The following is an 18,589-nucleotide window of genomic DNA, read 5'->3' as shown; positions in this document are numbered from 1 at the left end:
TAAAATGAAATGCTCCTCTGTTATCCTCAGAAAAAAATTGCTTTTAAAGTAGGGTCTCTGATCCACTTTTTTTCCCAATCTCTTTATGGAACAAGACTGGAGCTAGGACCTCACTATGTAGAGAGCAAAAACAAAGGGCATGATTCATGCTCAGGGCTGTTCATCACGTTCAGGAACATTGGAAATTAATTCAGCTCGGCTTAACAGCTGCGTATGAAACACCGTGGCCTGGCACTCTGCTAATTTTCAGAGACGTCCTTGACCTTAAGGAGTTTGCATTGTAAGAGCCTTTTTAGGGGCTCATCAGGCATCCCGTGATCTGAGCTACCTTTTGTCTTTTCCCAGGGGCACATGGAGGCTAGAGACAAGCAAGTCCTTCGCTCCCTTCGCCTGGAGCTGGGTGCAGAGGTGCTGGTAGAGGGGCTGGTTCTCCAGTATCTTTACCAGGAAGGGATCTTGACGGAAAACCACGTTCAAGAAATTAAAGCTCAAGCTACAGGCCTTCGGAAAACAATGCTGCTGCTGGATATCCTACCTTCCAGGGGTCCTAAAGCATTCGATGTATTCCTAGATTCCCTGCAGGAATTCCCTTGGGTAAGGGAGAAGCTGGAGAAGGCAAGAGAAGAAGCCATAGTTGAGCTGCCTGCAGGTAGGCCTCAAAATGATCCCTCCAGACCAGCTCCCAAAGTGTTGGAATTGTGCCCTTTGGATGTGAAGTTGGGGTTTTAGGCTGCCTGGGCGTTGGCCTGTCCTGAAAATGGGTACGGAGTTTGTGCTGAAGGCACCTGGCGTTGGTGGGACCAGATGAGGAGGTGGAGCTAGGACGTGCAGCGGGGGAAGGCGCAATGGGCCATGGCTGGGAGGGTGAGGCGGGAACGCAGCGGATAGTTTAGAAATGCTTCCAGGGAAAGTTGGCAGGTCCCTTGGGAGGCATGTTCTCCTCTGAGAGCCAGGTCATGTCTCAGCCCTTGGCATCAGGAGCCATTTGGAAAGTGCAGATGGGAAAGTAGGCTTCAGGCGTCCTGATAACTGATGTGTGGGGTGCCAGAGGGGTGCCAGAGCGGCGGGCCGGAAAAGGTCAGACTCATGAAGGAGGAGACAGCGTCTAGGAAGGCACGCCTTGCACCTGCTCCATGGCCCACCCTGCGTGGCCAAAGGGGATTATTTGGAAGGCTGGCTTTGTTTGTTTTTAAAGGCTGTTGATTTAAAGTCTTCCTTTCAGGTGGGCTTTGTTTGGACACCTGGAGTGTTTAATTTGGTGTGGACAGTGCTTTGGGGGAGGGATGGCTCCTTTTGATTTGAAGGAACGTTGGAAGCTATGAAAAAGAGAAACCGTCCTAGGGTTATCAGCCTGGCTTGTGTCGGAAGGAGATGTGATAGGAAACACTTGTTCCCTCTTAACACCTCTCATGCTTTCTACTTTTTACGGAGATTGAGGAGCAGAAAACTGAACTGGCCAAAAAAAAAAAAAAAAATTTACTTGCTTTTTTTTTTTTTTTTTTTTTTGTCATTTTTAGGGCCGCACCCGTGGCATATGGAGATTCCCAGGCTAGGGGTCGAATCGGAGCTGTGGCCACTGGCCTATGCCACAGCCACAACAACGCCAATCTTTAACCCACTGAGCAAGGCCAGGGATCGAACCTGTGTCCTCATGAATGCTAGTCAGCTTCATTTCCGCTGAGCCACGATGGGAACTCCTACTTGCTTATTTTTAATAGAGTTAGAAATTGACATTCTCAGTTTCTTTCTTTTTTTTTAATGACAATGATAGTTAGAACTACCCTAAGTCGAAGTCCGCAAGGATTTGTTGTTGCCGTTTTTAAAATGCCAATACAACTGGTTAAAAAAACAAATACCTCTAATAAAAAGACTGCTTTTATTCTGCTCCACGGACCTCATATTTTGGATGATTTTCCAGATCACATGTATTAAGAAGACATGATTAATTCTTCCCTCTGTATTAATGACACATATCTGAATATTTGATCAGCATGAGGTACCCGGTTGACTTAGGAAGGCCTTGCAAAATCCCAGTGGAAAGAGCAAAAATATTTTCATTTCTTAGCATGGCCACATTACAGGTAAATGTATGTTTTAGGCTTTTTGAAATCCTGAAAAGAGCTGGCCTCTGAGGACCACAGGAATTCTCAGGTTGGATTGTCCTTACAAAAGAAAATACTCCAGGCGTGTGAACAGAGCCAAATGGAAGGAGCTAAGACATTTCTAGCACTTGATTGAAAGCAGAATAAATAACTTAGGAGTGGGGAGATGTTAAAAGAAATGTTAGGGTGTCCAGTGTCTTCGCCTGGTATTTGACTTAGAGGTTCCTCTTGGCAATACATAGTTGAAAACAACAAAGCAGGCAGACCGAAAGCCCATTACTACCAAATATTTAATTTAATTTCATAATCATTTGGGGTGCTGTAAATGATACTGTTGTATGCTCTTCAAAGAGGTGTGACCCCATTTTATTTCTTCTGATTCATTCAAAGAACACAAAAAATTTAAAAAAATTTTTTTTTTTTTAACCAAACAGTGAAAGCTACAGTGAAGTTCAAGGAAAGTAGTTTTGGTTGTGGTGGTGGTGGCAGTGGGGTTTAAAAGTAAGCAGAATGAAACAGGACGAGTGGGAAAAAATTGCATGTCTGTGCTGAAGTTTGGAAAAGTAAAAGTGAATTTGTTAATTCGGTGGAAGGGGTCTATGGAAGGCTAGGTTGGCTACTGCACAAATAAGGTACTGTTAATTGCTTTACTTCCTGTCGAGTCACACAGCTCCTGAAAAGAATATTCTGGAGAGAGGGTCTGAGTTACATACTGTTCCATCTATGTCCCATAGTGACAATTATATAAGGTCACTTTTTGAATAGTTTTTAGCAATTACCGCCTATGTTAAGTAAGGTTACAAACTCTAAGGACGGGATGAAGCATAAGGGTGCAGTGCACCCCCCCCACCTCACTCCGTTAAAAGAGGGTCAGTATTCCCACGGACTTTGAGGACCCCAGGTGCGCCCCCGCTCACCCAAAAACCCTCCGCTTGCCGTTGATCACTCCCTCCTTCGCGCTGTCCTTTTCCATCTCACACACGTCACTTGGAAAAGCCACTACACCTTAGGTTTCACCCATCTCTGCCTGTAAAACCTGGAGGAAATGATATATTTTAAAGGCGTTGTTAGTTAACAGTCTTCTTTATTTGAGACCTTAAACTTTAAGGGTTTAATTAGTTGATGGTAGTTTTTAATATAAAATTAAATTAGCACTTGATTGGTTGGAAGCCTAATTTTTTTTTTTTTTTTTTTTTTTTAATCCTGGAAAGGGTAGCGGCTTTGAAATGCCTTCAGTTTAATGTCCCTGTAAAAAATACAAGTGGACCCAGAGGCCTCTTTCCCAGGAACCCAGTGCTTCTCCAGTGTTGTAATGGAGTCATTTTAATAAGCTTTTAAATGGTCTGCTTAAATTTTTGTAAAGGCATGTTTGAATTTTCAGGAACTGGGACATAGGAAAGTGTGCTGCTTCTATGTGTATGTATATGTGTTAACCTCTTCTGATCTTTTACTCATTTGGGTTGCAGTTATTCAGTAATTTGTAGAGGTTTGGTGGTCTCCTCTTGGGAGGCCTTGAAGAGGAATGGGGAGGGATGGCTTTCTCTTGGGCCCAGAGGTTGATTCTTCTCCAGTCATGAACTGATTTTATTTTATAAAACCTTTTTTTGTTTGGGTCTTTCTTAGAGATTCTTGGTTTCCCTTTTGTTTGGTTGGTTAATCTTTGTGTTTTGCTTGTAAACTTTGAGCTCCCTCAAAGGCCTTATTTGGTGACTGATCCTAGTGAGTTATTTTTAATTTAGATTCTGGGTATAATTTTTTAGAGAAGAATCAAGTGATATCTTGATCCTTTCTGCTGGACTTAACTCGGCCTCCAGGAAATCTCAAAACATAAACAAAACAAAATTCAAAACATTTTAAACCTGTGATTCTCTCAGGATGTGCTTAGGTGGCTGGTATCCCTATCTCTGTTTTTTTTTTAAAAAAAAAAAAGGCCTTAGATGTTAAAGGGTAATTGAACTGTGTTTTCTCACCCTGTAAGGACCCTTACATTTAAAAAGAGGAATTCTGGTGCTAAAATGATTTAATCCAGCTTGGCACCATGGAAGGAACACTTTGCAGTGTGTGCTTCCTGGCCAAGGTCACACACTCGATGCTAGATGAGCTGGAATCCTCCCTGGGGTCCTGGCAGGTCACTTAGGAGATGAGGGCACTGTGGCATCTGGGTAAAGGCAGCATGTGCCTGCCTGCCTGGCTTCCCACTTCTCGGGGGCCCTGTCTGGGCTGACACGCTCATTCTGGTGCCTGAGCTAATCTGGATCTGGAAAAGAGGTTTGTCAGCAGCCTCGGCCTCACCAGCTGGTGGGACTGAGCCTAAAGTCGCGGTGGGAGTGACTTCTGGGCCCCAGGCGTCTCTTCCACCATATTGGCCGCAGCTGTGGGACTGGGTCTGTGCCATGATTCCCACTTGACAGTCAGCCTGGCAACGCTTCCTTTAACCCCAGTCTTTTCTAGGCTCAGGAGATTTTTTTTTTTCCTCCTCCCTAAGCCAAATTTCTGCTTTATGTTCTCTTAGCCACCAGCACGGATGAAGGAGAGGTCTCTTAGAACGCAGCTCCACGCCTGCTGTGTCAGCATCAGATGCCTCATCTCTTTAGCCTGCTGGAGTAGCTGTCTTGGGGCTGACATTTGTCACAACCTTGCATGAGCTTGACCCAATGCTCTGGCCTCCGTGAGGAGGTCAGGCTGGCCTGGTTCCCCTCAATCCAGAGGCTCCAGGGCTCAGCTGTCCCTTTTGAAGCTGGCCTTGTGTGACCATGCAGAGCACATCAACCGCTGTTTCCCACTCTGGCTGTCAGAGGTATACTTGCATGCATCTGAAGTTGCTGGTAAATAAGGCAGAAATCCTAGGCATGGGTTATTGGAGAGATTTCTAGGCTGGGATTTTTTTTTTTTTTTTTTTTTTTGGTCTTTTTGCCTTTTCTAGGGCTGCTTCCTGCTGCACATGGAGATTCCCAGGCTAGGGGTCGAATTGGAGCTGTAGCTGCCAGCCTACACCAGAGCCACACAGCAACGCCAGATCCTTAACCCACTGAACAAGGCCAGGGATCGAACCTGCAACCTCATGGTTCCTAGTCGGATTTGTTAACCACTGAGCCACAATGGGAACTCCAAGACAATTTTTTTTTTTTTTTTTGTCTTTTTGCCTTTTTCTAGAGCCACTCTTGCGGCATGTGGAAGTTCCCAGCCTAGGGGTCTAATTGGAGCTGTAGCCACCGGCCTACGCCAGAGCCACAGCAATGTGGTAGGCTGGGATTTTTGAATCATACCACAAATCCACATCTGCTCTGCGTTTGCTGAGTTCAGAGCTGATCGTCGTTCATTATGGTCTCTCCAGGCTGCGTAGAGCTCACCCTGTGGCATCCCGTGTCCTAGAGACGGAGTGGGGGCTCAGAGCAAGACCCCTCCTCCTGGTAAGGGCAGAGTCTACAGGGAGCCCCGCGTGGTTATCCTGGACTTCCTGAGCACCCGCTAGATGCTGGGCGCTAGGTAGCAAAGACACACGGGATCTCCAGATCAGCGGAGGAGGTTCATTCATTCACTCATTCAACAGATATTAGTGCCGGACCATGGCTGCTGGGATGGGTTAGGGAACCAAGCCCCTGCTCTTCCGGAGCTCACCGTATTCCCTAGTCCGCTGGGGACGGACAGAAGCAAGCGAACGAATACATAATGCATGAGATGTCGAGAGTGCTGGGAGCAGCGGTGGCAGGGTGGTGAGGAAGGGCCGAGCAGATGATGTGGGCAGTCGGAGAAAGCCTCTCCGATGAGAGGATGTGCAGCAGAGACCTGAATTCTTCAACAGCGCGGGTACCCGGAGGACGAACTTTCAGAAAGAGGAGAACACACGCGTGAAGGAACTCAAGGGGGGTCCCGGTGACCGTGTGGCGGGGAGCCCAGGCCCTTTGGAGAGTGACCTTCCTCCCAGAGGGACGTGTCGCACTGCTGGTCAGCAAAGGCCCAGGCTCGACCGTTTGTGGCTGGGCTTCCTAGAAGCTGGGGTGTGTCCACAGGCCTGATCTTGGCGGGTGCTTAAAATGACCGTGTATGATAGGCAGCTGTGGGATTAAATCACAGGTGAGAGAGCTGTGTCCTTCTCCTCTCTGTTTGAATCCTGTTATCACCCAAATGAAAGCTGTCGTTTAATACAGGTATTTCTGTGATATCTCTCTGGACACTTGCCAGTTTTTCTTTTTAACCAAGACAGCTCCTCATGCTTAAATCCTTCTGTGGACACCGATATTTAGTTAGAATTTAGTTGTGTTTCCTCCACCCCCCAACCCCTTGTATGAGTGTCATAGTTTCCTTCATGACAAGTAAAACTGTTTTCTATTCCTGAAGTTCTTTTAAAACACACTGTTTGTATTATGTAAAAACGAGTCAACATAAAGAAAAACACTAAGAAATTAACAATGGTATGAGGATACGACAAAAAAGTGTGAAGATGCTGTGCATGTATTTTTCTCATTTAAAAAGAGTGACAGGGGAGTTCCCGTCGTGGCGCAGAGGTTAACAAATCCGACTAGGAACCATGAGGTTGTGGGTTCGATCCCTGGCCTCGCTCAGTGGGTTAAGGATCCAGCATTGCCGTGAGCTGTGGTGTAGGTTGCAGACCCAGCTCGGATCCCGAGTGCTGTGGCTGTGGTGTAGGCCGGCGGCTACAGCTCCGATTGGACCCCTAGCCTGGGAACCTCCGTATACCTCGGGAGTGGCCCTAGAAAAGGCAAAAAGACAAAACCAAACAAACAAATCAAAAGAGCGATGAGTTCGGGGCAGGCATCAGCACCTGGCTGGCATAATTGGGGCAAGAAGGCTCCAGCTCTAATTCAGCTAGACTGTAATGCCACATTCAAAGTACTTTCCTATTTTGCTTATTTAGTGGATGCACAGGGGGTGGGAACTGGTTAAATTTATTTGCAGAGTTGCCAGCGTTACTTAATTTTAAGGGATGTACATTGTAAATGCATTCATTTGCTAATGTAAGAAGGCAGCCAAATGAAGACACATCCTGGTCCAGACTTGCAGACGGGAAGGGAACGGGTGCAGACCGCCTCGTTTTTCTCTGAGGAAGCCAAGAGCGGGGCGATGAAGGCGCTCGTCCCCCGTCACTCGGCCTCTTAATGTAGCTTACTGCCTGCACTGGGAGCCAGGCCTCCCAGCTCTGGACCCTGGATTGAGGACTTTTGCTGTACAGTCTTGGTTCCCTGCTGGGTTCGAAGTGGATTGTGTCGTGCTGGAGTGTTAATAACTGAAATCAGCCTCTCACAAACTCGTATGGGTGCTTTTTTCTTCATTTTAAGAGGAACATTTCAAGGGCTTTTAGCGGTATCCTGGGATGAGATTTTACTAAAATATTTTATTTTATTAGTGCCAATTTTCATCATTTTAAAGGAAATTTTGATGGTTTAGTCCTGCATTTTGTCAGAAGACTCCCCCCCACCCCCACCCCATCTCCCCACTTCGGCCAGGCTGACATAAAGCAAGAGTGGAAGACTTTTATCAAGTATTTATGGGACTGATGAAATAATGCATCTGTTGGCAGCCAACTGCAGCTCTTTCTAGGAATAGCAAACCATGTGACAGGTCTCTCCCCAGCAGGGATGCTTCCATATCACTCAAGAAAATGGATTGAATGTTCTTTTAGAAATTCTCACTGTGACGTTTTTTCTCTCTCCTGTGGTTGAATGGGTTGCTTGGCTACATCAATCACCTATTTACCATCAAGGTTGATTTAGCTCAGGGTTTTTCAACTTGGGCTAAAAAAAAAAAAAAAAAAAAAAAGACTAGAATCTAATGATCTAAAGGCTTCACCTCGGGCCGATTCATGCCAAAATCTGCAGAGGGTCTGGGCGGTTCTTTTTTCTTTAATGTCTTTTTGCCTTTTCTAGGGCCACACCTGTGGCATATGGAGGTTCCCAGGCTAGGGGTCGAATTGGAGCTACAGCTGCCGGCCTACACCACAGCCACAGCAACACCAGCGATCTGCGTCTTCGACCTACACCACAGCTCATGGCAACGCCGGATCCTTAACCCGCTGAGCGAGGCTGGGGATTGAATCTGCAACCTCACGGTTCCTAGTCGGATTCGTTAACCACTGTGCCACGACGGGAACTCCTGGGTCTGGGCGGTTTTAAAGACACAAACAGGGGTACCCACGCAGAAACGCTTTTCTAGGTTATAGTGCAGCCGGGGTTGAGAACCTTTCGATCTGACCAGGGGGTTAGGCGTGTGGCTCCTTTCCCACTTGGCGCTCCCCAGGTGTGGGCCTCCCAGAGCTGTGCGCTTGCGTGAAGAGTTCTCGTTTTGGAGTTCCCGTCGTGGCGCAGTGGTTAACGAATCCGACTAGGAACCATGAGGTTGCGGGTTCGGTCCCTGCCCTTGCTCAGTGGGTTAAGGATCCGGCGTTGCCGTGAGCTGTGGTGTAGGTTGCAGACGCGGTTCGGATCCCGCACTGCTGTGGCTCTGGCGTAGGCTGGTGGCTACAGCTCCGATTGGACCCCTAGCCTGGGAACCTCCATATGCTGCGGGAGCGGCCTAAGAAATAGCAAAAAGACCAAAAAAAAAAAAAAAAAAAGCGTTCTCGTTTTCAGGAGGGGGCAGGTGGAAGGGAGGTAGGAATGGAGCTGTCGAGGGATAGAAAGTTTTGTTGTACATCTGTCCTCACAGGTGTTTTTAATTCCTTGAATTTCCTGGACATCGTTGCCTAAGAATCTTCTAGCGTCTCAGACCCCATGCAGGTGTGACTCTTCTACCAGCATCAGTCTCTTCCAGCTCTACGGGGATGCCTGGCTCCGTGTTCCTGGGACAGAGCTGACTGGAGGGTTTTGAATTATCTGGTGAATCTGGATTTGGGGGGTTTTTTTGACGTTGTTTGGTAATTACAGGCCACCCACAATACAGTGTGCTCTGCAGAGCAAGCTCTGTCCCAATGGAGGCAGCACCTGCCAGTGGCAAGTGAGTTAGACGCTAGTCTCTGCTGCAGAAGGAGCTCAAGACGAGAGGAGGAGAGACACAAAAGGCCAGTCCAGGAGCCTGGGACTGGCTTAGTCTGTCCGTCCGTGGGTTGGTCAAACAATCTGTCTGCCCTCAGTTTTTGTTTGTAAATAAATTGAGTTTTGGGAGTTCCCGTTGTGGCGCAGTGGAAAAGAATCTAGCTAGGAACCATGAGGTTGAGGGTTCGATCCTTGGCTTTGCTCACTGGCCTTGCCATGAGCTGTGGTGTAGGTTGCAGATGCAGCTGGGATCTGGCGTTGGTGTGGTTGTGGTGTAGGCCAGTGGCTATAGCTCCGATTCGACCCCGAGCCTGGGAACCTCCATATGCCATGGGTGCAGCCCTAAAAAGCAAAAAAAAAAAGTTTTAGTCTTTTTTGTGTCTCACCAAGAACCTCAAATAATAACTGTAAGATAATAATCATAGTATTTGTTGGGGGCTTAACTTACCATGTGCCAGTGTTCCAGTTCCTCTTCGTTTAATAATTCATTTAATCCCGACAGTAACTTGATAAGACGGTGGTATCACTACCCCTGTTGCACAGAGACGTTAAATCACTTGCTCAAGGTCACACAGTGTCGTGAAGCCCGATTTGGAATCCAGGCCCTTTGATTTCAAAGCCTGCTGCTTCATGTCCTGTAAAGACACTTTCTCAAAATTCAATTGTCTCTCCTCTCTAATTGTGATAACCTGTGGCTGCTCCAGAGTGTGTTATTTACTGGCCCCCACCCGCTCCTCCCCCTGCTCCAGGCTCTCCCAGACATGCAGCCCTGGGGCCTTTTGTCTCTCTCTCTTTCCCAACTATTATCTAAAGAAATTCCTGGCTAGTATCTCTCCCCCCAACCCCATCTCTCATTTTATCTTTTTTTTTTTTTTTTTTTTTTTTGGCGGGTCTCATGTGAGGCCATATGGGGGTCAAGGAACAGAGCCCCTGGGCTGCTTCCATCCTCAGTTGCCACCTTGAGAGTTAAGGAAAAAACCCTCCGTCTTCTTGGCTGTGAGCAGGAGAAGGTGTGTCGGCTCTCCTGAACCTGGACTCAGGCCCCCCTTTTGCTGCTCCTAAATCATGCTATCAAAAGTCATCAGTTCCACTAACCAGGTTTCCTGGTGGCTCTGCCTCCGAGGTTAAGCACACGCTTAGCAAGGTGGCTTTCCCTTTTTCTGGGTATGGCTCAGACTCGCAGGCTGTTGTTGCAGCTCGCCTCAGGAATGTTTGCCTTTCCTTAGTTTTAATAGGCAGCTGTGTTTATGCTTGTTCTTCAGTGTGCACGAAAGGAGTATGTGAATATGACTCTTCGCAGGGCTTTTCCCCCAGAGGGAGAAAAAGAGTGCATTGTACGTTTCAAAACAGTACATTTTAACTGAGAAGGAAATGTAACTTCTAGAAGACGTTTGGGGCAGGTTTTCGTCGTCGGCTTTATTTTCGTTCGTGTGGTGAAGGAAATCTTAACTCCTTGTGCGAAGCACCAAGCTGACAATTCCTGGAAGTGCCCATGTTCTATTTATGCTCAGCACCATAGCAGAGAAGGTGGCGACGCCGTTACCAAAATAATACTGCTGAGATTGCTAAGTGGCAAACAAGAGGCTTGTGGGTTTATAACCTAAACGGAAGACTTGTAAAGCATCCCTCAGCCCCACCGTTTGTACATACGGTAGATGCGGCCGAGTGTGGGGGGCAGTTGTTCTGGAGCCATCGCAGAGCCGGCAGAGCACATCTGCAGGAACTTGCCCTCTTGTAAGGTCTGGGAACGGGAGAGCCGGATGGGAGGTACCTTAGGGATGTGACAGATGAGGACATTGGAGGGATGCCATCCGTCAGACATGTCCCTGGCTCTTTGGTTCACGCAGTAGACCTCTCCCAAACATAAGCAAAAACAGACATTTCTCTAACGTCTGCTGGGCTCTTCGTGATTTTGGAGGAATTGCTAGACTGTCAGGGCTCAGGACGGGGGGGAATGAGGCGGCCCGGGGTCTCTGGGCTCTGCTGACCATTGCCACCCCACTTCCTCCACTTTGTTTTCTCTCAGGGGTCAGCGCGTGGCTGGCCTGGGGCGAGTCCTGAGCCCTGAGGACACCAGAGTCACCTGGAGTGGGGAAGGGACAGCTCCAAAAGGAAGAGGTGAATGATGATTAAGAAATGTCTGTTTTTCTGGCTTGCGGGGGGCAGGGGGGGGCGTGTCCTATGTTTTTCTAAATAAAATACCACCAGAACTCAAAAAAAAAAAAAGAAAAACCAAAAAACAAAACAAAACAAACAATAATAATAATAATAATAATAAAAAAGAAATGTCTGCTATACTGCATCACTTTCATTTTTTTAAAAAATAGTTCCACATTTGTGGGCCTGGAAAGAAATGAAAGTCCTTTAAGGAAGGAGCGTGTTCTACATCTTAATACAGCAGGGCCCAGGCTGAAGGCCAGAGGTGGTAGGAAGAGTATAGGAAAGCAGTCTTTAGAAGAAGAGAAATCTTCCCAAATCTTTTCAAAATCAGAAGATACTGGGGGGAAAAAAAAAAAAAAAAAAGGATTGAGAATGTTGACGTCGTAGAGAGGAGATTAGAAAGAGAATTTGGATCGAGTTCTAGCCTGCTTTAACCTGTAAACTTTATCCCCGTTGACCTCTGAGGTCCTGTTATTATCATGAGATGATTGCCCAGGGTCCCATGGCTCACGAGTCGCAGAGCTGAGGTTTGCACGCTGACACTCTGGTCCTCCAGTCTTACTGATCACTAGGCAGTCCTGTCTCTGATTCCAGTTCCTGATCCCGATTTGGAGTCAGGGCTTAGATTATCCGACCTGGGCTAGCCACAGCTGCTGTATTTCCTGACCCTTTCTTGCCTTGGGTCTCACCTGCAGCCACCATTTTCATTGCTTTTTTTTTTTTTTTTTTTTAATTTTTTTTAACAGTTTACCAGATGGAAGATTAAAGGACATACTAAGAAGATAAGAAATGTTTTCTAGGAAATGTGACCAGACAAAGATTTTAAAGGAGATTTGACAGCAGTTTTTGTTCTTTGGGTCTTGAAATTTATCTCTTCCCTTTCAGTTTCTTTTTGTTCTTAATTAGTCATTTGATGGTGCCCTGGGCAGAGGTGCTTTTTCAGGTCTCTCATATCTGTTTAAGCCCTTTTATTCCTTCCCGTGCCTGTCAGGATCCATTCTGGAGACAAAAACCACACTGTAATTTGAACAAGCAAAGTTTAATGTAAGGAATTAATCGCCAGTAAAAAGTTAACAGTGGTTCACTGCTAATAGGGTCCGAGAGGTCTCGAAGGGAACGCAGAAATAGCAAATGGAAGAAGCTCCTTTTTCTGGGGCTGAAGGAGAGGACAGGATGAAGGCAGTGAGAGCTTGCGGGGGGCCTCTCCCCACCCTCAGAAGGCTGAGGATCAGACCTCAGTGGAGAAGAAGTGACTGCCACGTGACTCTGCAGCCTGCTGGTGAACTTGCCAGAGGTTACGGGCTGGAGCTGATTTGTATGAGCAGCCTCCCAGGTTGAGAAACTCAGCAGAGAATGTGGGTGGACCAGAGGTGCTTCTCAGAAAGCAGACTGTTGGGTGGTAGAGAAATTCCCTGGAGAGTGAGCACCATTGGGTTTCCCACATGCCACTGGCAGTAGCATGCTTTGGAGGGGATGACGCCTCCCAAACCAGCAGGAAAAAGCCCCTTCCTCTGCCCGTGGCCTTGCGGTGTCCCTCCACTGCCCTCTATTGATGAAAACGAACACTGCACCATCTGACAAATGTTTGCAGGGTCCAGCCCCAGGATCCCAAAGCAGGACAAAGAGGGTGAATTTAGAGCTAAGAACGAATAATGTTGCTAATGGGTGCACCTCCTCTGTAGAAGGAAGATAGTGTGTAATTCCCAAAGTAGTTCTTAGAACCCGATTTCTTCATTCATTTGTTAGGCAGCATTTATTGAGTATCTTCCATTGCCGGCTGTTCTGCTAAGCCTTTGGGATTGTGATTGTCATTGTCTATTTTTTGCTTTGTCTCCGCACATAGAGTATGGTCTTCCCTAAGGCAGAGACTGTTTTTATCTCTGCACCTGCAGAAAGTATCTAGCATAATGCTAGATTCGTGTTACTCTTCACACGTTTGTTGAATGAAGAAATGACTGTGAAGATGGATGTAAAGGCAGAGTCATCCTCAAAGAGCCTCGGTTGTGACTGGGGACAGGTGGAGGCAGGTACCTAAAGCATCATATGATATTCTTGTTAGTTTTTGTCGAGGAACAAGTGCCTCCAGAACTTAGTGTTTTGAAAGAATGGTCATGTATTTTCTTCACGAATGTGCAATGTGGTCTGGGCTCAGAAGGCACAGCTCATTTCTGTTCCACCCGGTGCCAGTTGGGGCGATTCGCCTGGGGCTGGAGGACCTGCTTCCCAAGTGGGTTGCCCATGCTTCTGGTAAATGGGTGCTGCTGTTTTCTGTCCACGTAGGCCTTTCTCCGAGCGGCTGTGCTCTCCTCACGGGATGGTGGTGGTTCCCAAAGGCAGGAAGTAGAAGCTGCTGGTGTCTTAGGTCCCAGATCCGGACACCGGCGTGGTGTGAGTTTTCACTGTCTCCTGTCCCTTGAGCTGTCCAGGTTCAAAGACAGGAACTAGAGACGTCACGGTTCCATCATCTGGGGGCCTTCGCGTGCTTAGCAGATGTGGTGGCTTAAAGTATGTCTATTTCTTTTGTTTTAAAATTATAGTTTATTATGTCATGTCAAGTGAAGTATGTATATTTCTTTTCAAAAATGGGAGATTAGCTGCCGTACGTGAAAGTGACTTGTGAATTAATAACAAATGTTATTTAGTGTGGTTAATGTTTAACCAAAACATAGGTTTTTAAAAGTGAAAATAGCTTTTTTTTCTCAAATATGAAAGCAATACATATTTTTTTTTTAAAAAAAAAGACTCTAGAAAGATATCAAGAAAATGGAAATCACCCATAATCTTCTTGCCCAGAGATAACCACGGTTTATAATAAACGAGTAGTGAAACGCAGTGTGTGGGTTTTTACAGGAGGGAATTTTGTCTTACAGGCTCTCTCTTTTCTGAACTTGAGGCATTTCTAGACAGGTATTACTCACTTGATACTAACACTTAAATCCCTGTGATGCCAGGTAAAGGATAAAATTCAGAAGATTATATGTGTGTGTGTGAAAATACATACCTTTCTTCAGAGAGGGAAACTTTCTGAATGAACTTGCAGGAGACTTGGCAAATTAGCATTCAGGCTGGTTGGTATTTCAGTTAGCAGAGAGTAGGGGTGGGGACATTGGACTTAGATGACCTTCTGTAGTGACTCTTAAGGAACTAGGAGTAGTAGTTTTCACTCTGCTGTTTAAAGTATTTTTCTGTTTATCTTTCTGTGAGTGTTCTATTTCAAAGTCTTTCATTAGATTTTTATATAACGTGATTCTTTTTCACAGTCTTCTGTTTGTATGATTTTAAATATTAGGTTGCTAAATCTTTCCTCTTCATTGTTTTTCCAAAGTATTAGACTACAGGTGATTATGCCATTGCCTGTGGCATTTAAAGATATATTTATATCCTTCACATTGACTCTATTTGTAAATAGGTGAGTGTGCTGGATTGTAGGTGAGACTTTTCCCCCTTGCATTTGGAAAAGCGTTCCTAATACCCTTTTTCCCCCATGAAATCAGAGTATATTTCAGAGAAACTGGTCAAATCTTTGGCAGAATAATCAAATCCCACCCCCTCACGCCTTATACCAGGGCGAACACCATAAACCGTTGTAGGAGGGGCTGTTTAAGTCTTTTTTTTTTGGTTGTTGTTGTTGTTGTTGCTATTTCTTGGGCCGCTCCCGCGGCATATGGAGGTTCCCAGGCTAGGGGTCGAATCGGAGCTGTAGCCACCGGCCTACGCCAGAGCCACAGCAACGCGGGATCCGAGCCGCGTCTGCAACCTACACCACAGCTCACGGCAACGCCGGATCGTTAACCCACTGAGCAAGGGCAGGGACCGAACCCGCAACCTCATGGTTCCTAGTCGGATTCGTTAACCACTGCGCCACGACGGGAACTCCGGAGGGGCTGTTTAAAGCAGAAGAAAAGAACAGGCTGAGCAACCTCAAACCTTCGCTTCCTGCATTATTTCAGCAAGCATTTGTTGACTGTCTACCATGTGCCAACAGTCAAACAGGTACAAAAACTAAGGTAGAATCCCTGCCCTCAAGGTGCTCAAGTCAATGAGATGATGCACAGAAAGTGCTTAGAACAGAGGCTGGTGTATGTTACACATTCAGTTGATGTTGGTCGAATGTTAGTTATCATCATCACCGGAGCAACTGAGGAGTCGTGACACAGAGAGAGTGAAAGGGACCGTGAAATTCCTACTTAGTCTGCAATAAAAGCAGACTTGGGGAAGGCTTTAAAGAGTGCGTGTGTGTCTTACTGTGCAGAGTGGTGAAGAGTGCGTAGGCGCTCACCAGGCAGGCCAAGGTGGGAGGGCATCCCAGGCAGAGGTAACAGGAGGTGCCATGGCCTAGAGGCCACAGCCGTGGTGTCCGGTGGGGAAGGGAGGGGTGGCGGCAGCAAGGCTGGGGCTTCAGGCCCAGGGCTGCTCTGCAGGGACCTTGTCAAGTCCAGCAGGGGGTGGAGCACAACTGATGAACTCTGAGAACGCGATCCGCACGAACAGACTTGTGCTTGGGTCCCTTCGGTGGCTTTTGGTGGGGAAGCTGGTGGACATGAAGCCAAGGAGCCCAGTTAGAAAGCCGTTGGAATATTCCAGATGAAAAATTAGGAGGACAAGGCGCTGGCATTGAGGATAGAGAAAGGGGAAGTGGGCTCGAGAGAGACTGAGGGGCAAGGGTGAGTGCGTGCGGGTGTCCTCAGTGGGGAATGTGGCCCCGAGTGGGGGAAGTTGGTTGGGGGGGCGTGTAAAAAAACCTTAGATATCTCGGTGGTTTGTGGTCTTTGAAAGGGCCATAGTCATAACAGATACGCAGTTATCCATGATATTAAAACTTCATGGGAGGGATACAATTAGGAAAAAATGCCTAATAAGGCTCCTTAGGGAGACGGTAGTGAAATGAAGGTTGTGGAGTCCTGGATTAGAAGGACTCGCTGCCGGGCTGGACTCTGAGCTGGGGAAAAGGAGGATTCCGGGATGACGCCCAGGTTTCAGGTTTGGACAGTTACCGACATTCGCCAGGAGCAGGTACACCTGGGGTGTGGATGATGCACCGGTCAGGCTCATGGAATCTAAGCGAACAAGGACTCACATTTCTTGGGCACGTGAGCCAGCCCCTTCCGGTGCTTTGCATTCACTACCCATAGAGTGAGGCAGGTCCTGTGTTGCTCCCATTTTTCAGATGAGGAAGCCGAGACCCAGCCCAGGGCCACAGAGCATTTTCTTCAGTGAAGACGCTCCGTTAGCTCTCGGACACATGGTCTAGATTCAGATGGAGTCCTGCTTCTACCTTTATTTGCTGTGTGACCTCCGGGGCATTATTTTGTTTTTCAGTTGTTTCCTTTCCTCTAACTATAACTTCTTTGTGTATAAATAGAGCTGCCTCTTGCTCTTCTCCAAGAGTAGTTGTTCAGATTAATGTAGGAACACATCTGCTAAAGCATAAGGGGCTTTGGATGGGTGGAGGGTATTTTTCATGGTAGCTGATACCCCGAGGTAAATGTCATCCTTTCCCTGCCCAACCTCTTGCCTTTCCCTCTGTGTTAAAGCAGCCGGCTGGCAGGGGAGGGCAGGGACAGGATGAGACTCCCGCCACCGAGTTTGTTGCAAGGGCATCCGTGTTGTCTGATTCCTCCTCTTCCATCCCCCCCCCCACCCGAAGATGACTCAGGAAGCTTTTATTTCCATGGGTTTTCAGGAGCCTCCTCCCATCCGAACACAGTGATTCACCCCTCCAGCTCTAGGCATTTGACTTCTGCCTCTTACAGCTGTTTATGCAAAGGTCATCAGTGACCTTGGGTTAAGTCAGTTGACGTTTTCAAGGTTGCCACTTGATGTCTTGGCAGCATCTGACCCTGGGGGCCATTCTTGCTCGTTCCTGAGGTTACCTTCTTCCTTGGTCGTGTTTTTCCTCCTGTCTCCCCATTTGCTATTTCTCAGCTTCCTAGTCTGCTTGCCTTTTCAATGCTCTTCTTCTGAGTTCTGTCAAATCCTTCTTCTCTCGCTGGCATCATTCCTTTTGGGCCAAGCCTGTCTGTACCCCTGGCTTGATAACCACTTCAATGCAAACTGCTTCTAAAAATCTCTTATCTCTAGCCCAGAGAGAGCTGCCTCAACATGGCCAAAATACAACCCGTCATCTCACACATCAAACCTCCCCCTCCTCCTCTGCCGTGATATTTATTTTCTCCAGTTCAAACATATATTCCTATTTACTTCCTCCTGAAGCAGTTTTTTGTTGTTATTATTGTTATCTTCAAGCGCTTAAATGAGACCCCCTTCCTCCAGAAATCACCTCTTTCTTGAAGCTTTGTATGCTCCCTTCCATGGCTGGCTGAGAAGCTCCTCTTCTGTGTTTCCAAAGCACAGGGGGCACATTTCTGTTGTGACACATCCATAGCATGTTAGAATTTTTGTGCTCAAGCAGGCTAAGAGTTTGATGAGGGCAGGAACTGAGTTTTTCATTCTTGTAGACTCAGAACCTAGCATGTTTGCTGGATACCTAGTGGGGTCAGTAACCGCTAGTTGAATGAGTGAATCTCTGCTGGCCTTTTTGCTCCCCTTACCTTCCTCTTCACTTCCAAGCACCATGACTATTTATGATGGTTTGCTAGAGTTGCCATAAAATGAAATAGCCAGACTAGGTGGCTTAAACAACAGAAATGTATTTTCCCAGGGTTCTGCAGTCCGGAAGTCCAAGATCGAGTTGTCAGCAGGTTTGGTTTCTTCCGAGGCCCCCTTGGCTGGTAGATGCCCGCCCTCCTGCTTCCTCAGCACATGTCTGTGCATCCCCGCTGCCTCCCCATGTGCCTTAATTTCCTCCTTTTATAAGGATACCAGGCAGGTTGGATTAGGGCCAGGCTAATGGCTTCATTTTAACTTGATTACTTCTTTAAAGACGCCAAATACATCAGAGGTATTAGGGGTTAGGGCTTCAACATGTGAATTTTGGGGAGACATTGAGCCTAAAACACTATTAATGGTTAAAAAAAAATTATCTTATTTTTCAGCTTTTCCCAGATACCCAGCAGATGATGACTCTTTAGTTCTTGACCCTCCATGAAAGTGATTCCTTGGCATTTCTTTGTAGTTTCTCTTTAGTGTTTGCTGAATGCCAGCCATTAGCCATTCATTTTTCCACACTTAAAATAGAGTTTGTTCTGATCTCTGTGCAGCATAAATGCTGACCTGTCTGTCCGGGTATTAAATCATTTTATCAGCATTATTAGTAACTGTGGTAATGATGGAGTCTCACATGGGAGGGTGCTCCTTTACTTTCTTATTGCTGAAAAGTCCACTAGCAGAGGTGCAGGTTAAGTAGAGAGCTGAGTACAGCAGTCAGAACCCTTGAAG

At 46.8% G+C, this 18,589-nt stretch overlaps 1 protein-coding gene across 6 annotated transcripts in view; it reads left to right on the top strand.

The window, feature by feature from the left end:
• The window catches only part of CRADD (CASP2 and RIPK1 domain containing adaptor with death domain), a 222,812-nt gene that overhangs the window by 1,278 nt on the left and 202,945 nt on the right, over positions 1-18,589 (top strand). For all 6 annotated transcript variants that reach the window (XM_021092769.1, XM_021092768.1, XM_021092773.1 and 3 more), the window contains exon 2: positions 346-649. In XM_021092769.1, the coding sequence (XP_020948428.1) occupies positions 352-649 (298 nt within the window). In that variant the 5' untranslated portion in view covers positions 346-351. The remainder of the gene's footprint in view (positions 1-345; positions 650-18,589) is intronic.

Source organism: Sus scrofa, chromosome 5 (assembly GCF_000003025.6).
Source record: "Sus scrofa isolate TJ Tabasco breed Duroc chromosome 5, Sscrofa11.1, whole genome shotgun sequence".
In the NCBI taxonomy this organism is placed as follows: domain Eukaryota; kingdom Metazoa; phylum Chordata; class Mammalia; order Artiodactyla; family Suidae; genus Sus; species Sus scrofa.
Note: the sequence above shows the minus strand (reverse complement) of the source record. Positions and strands in the feature narration are given on the sequence as shown.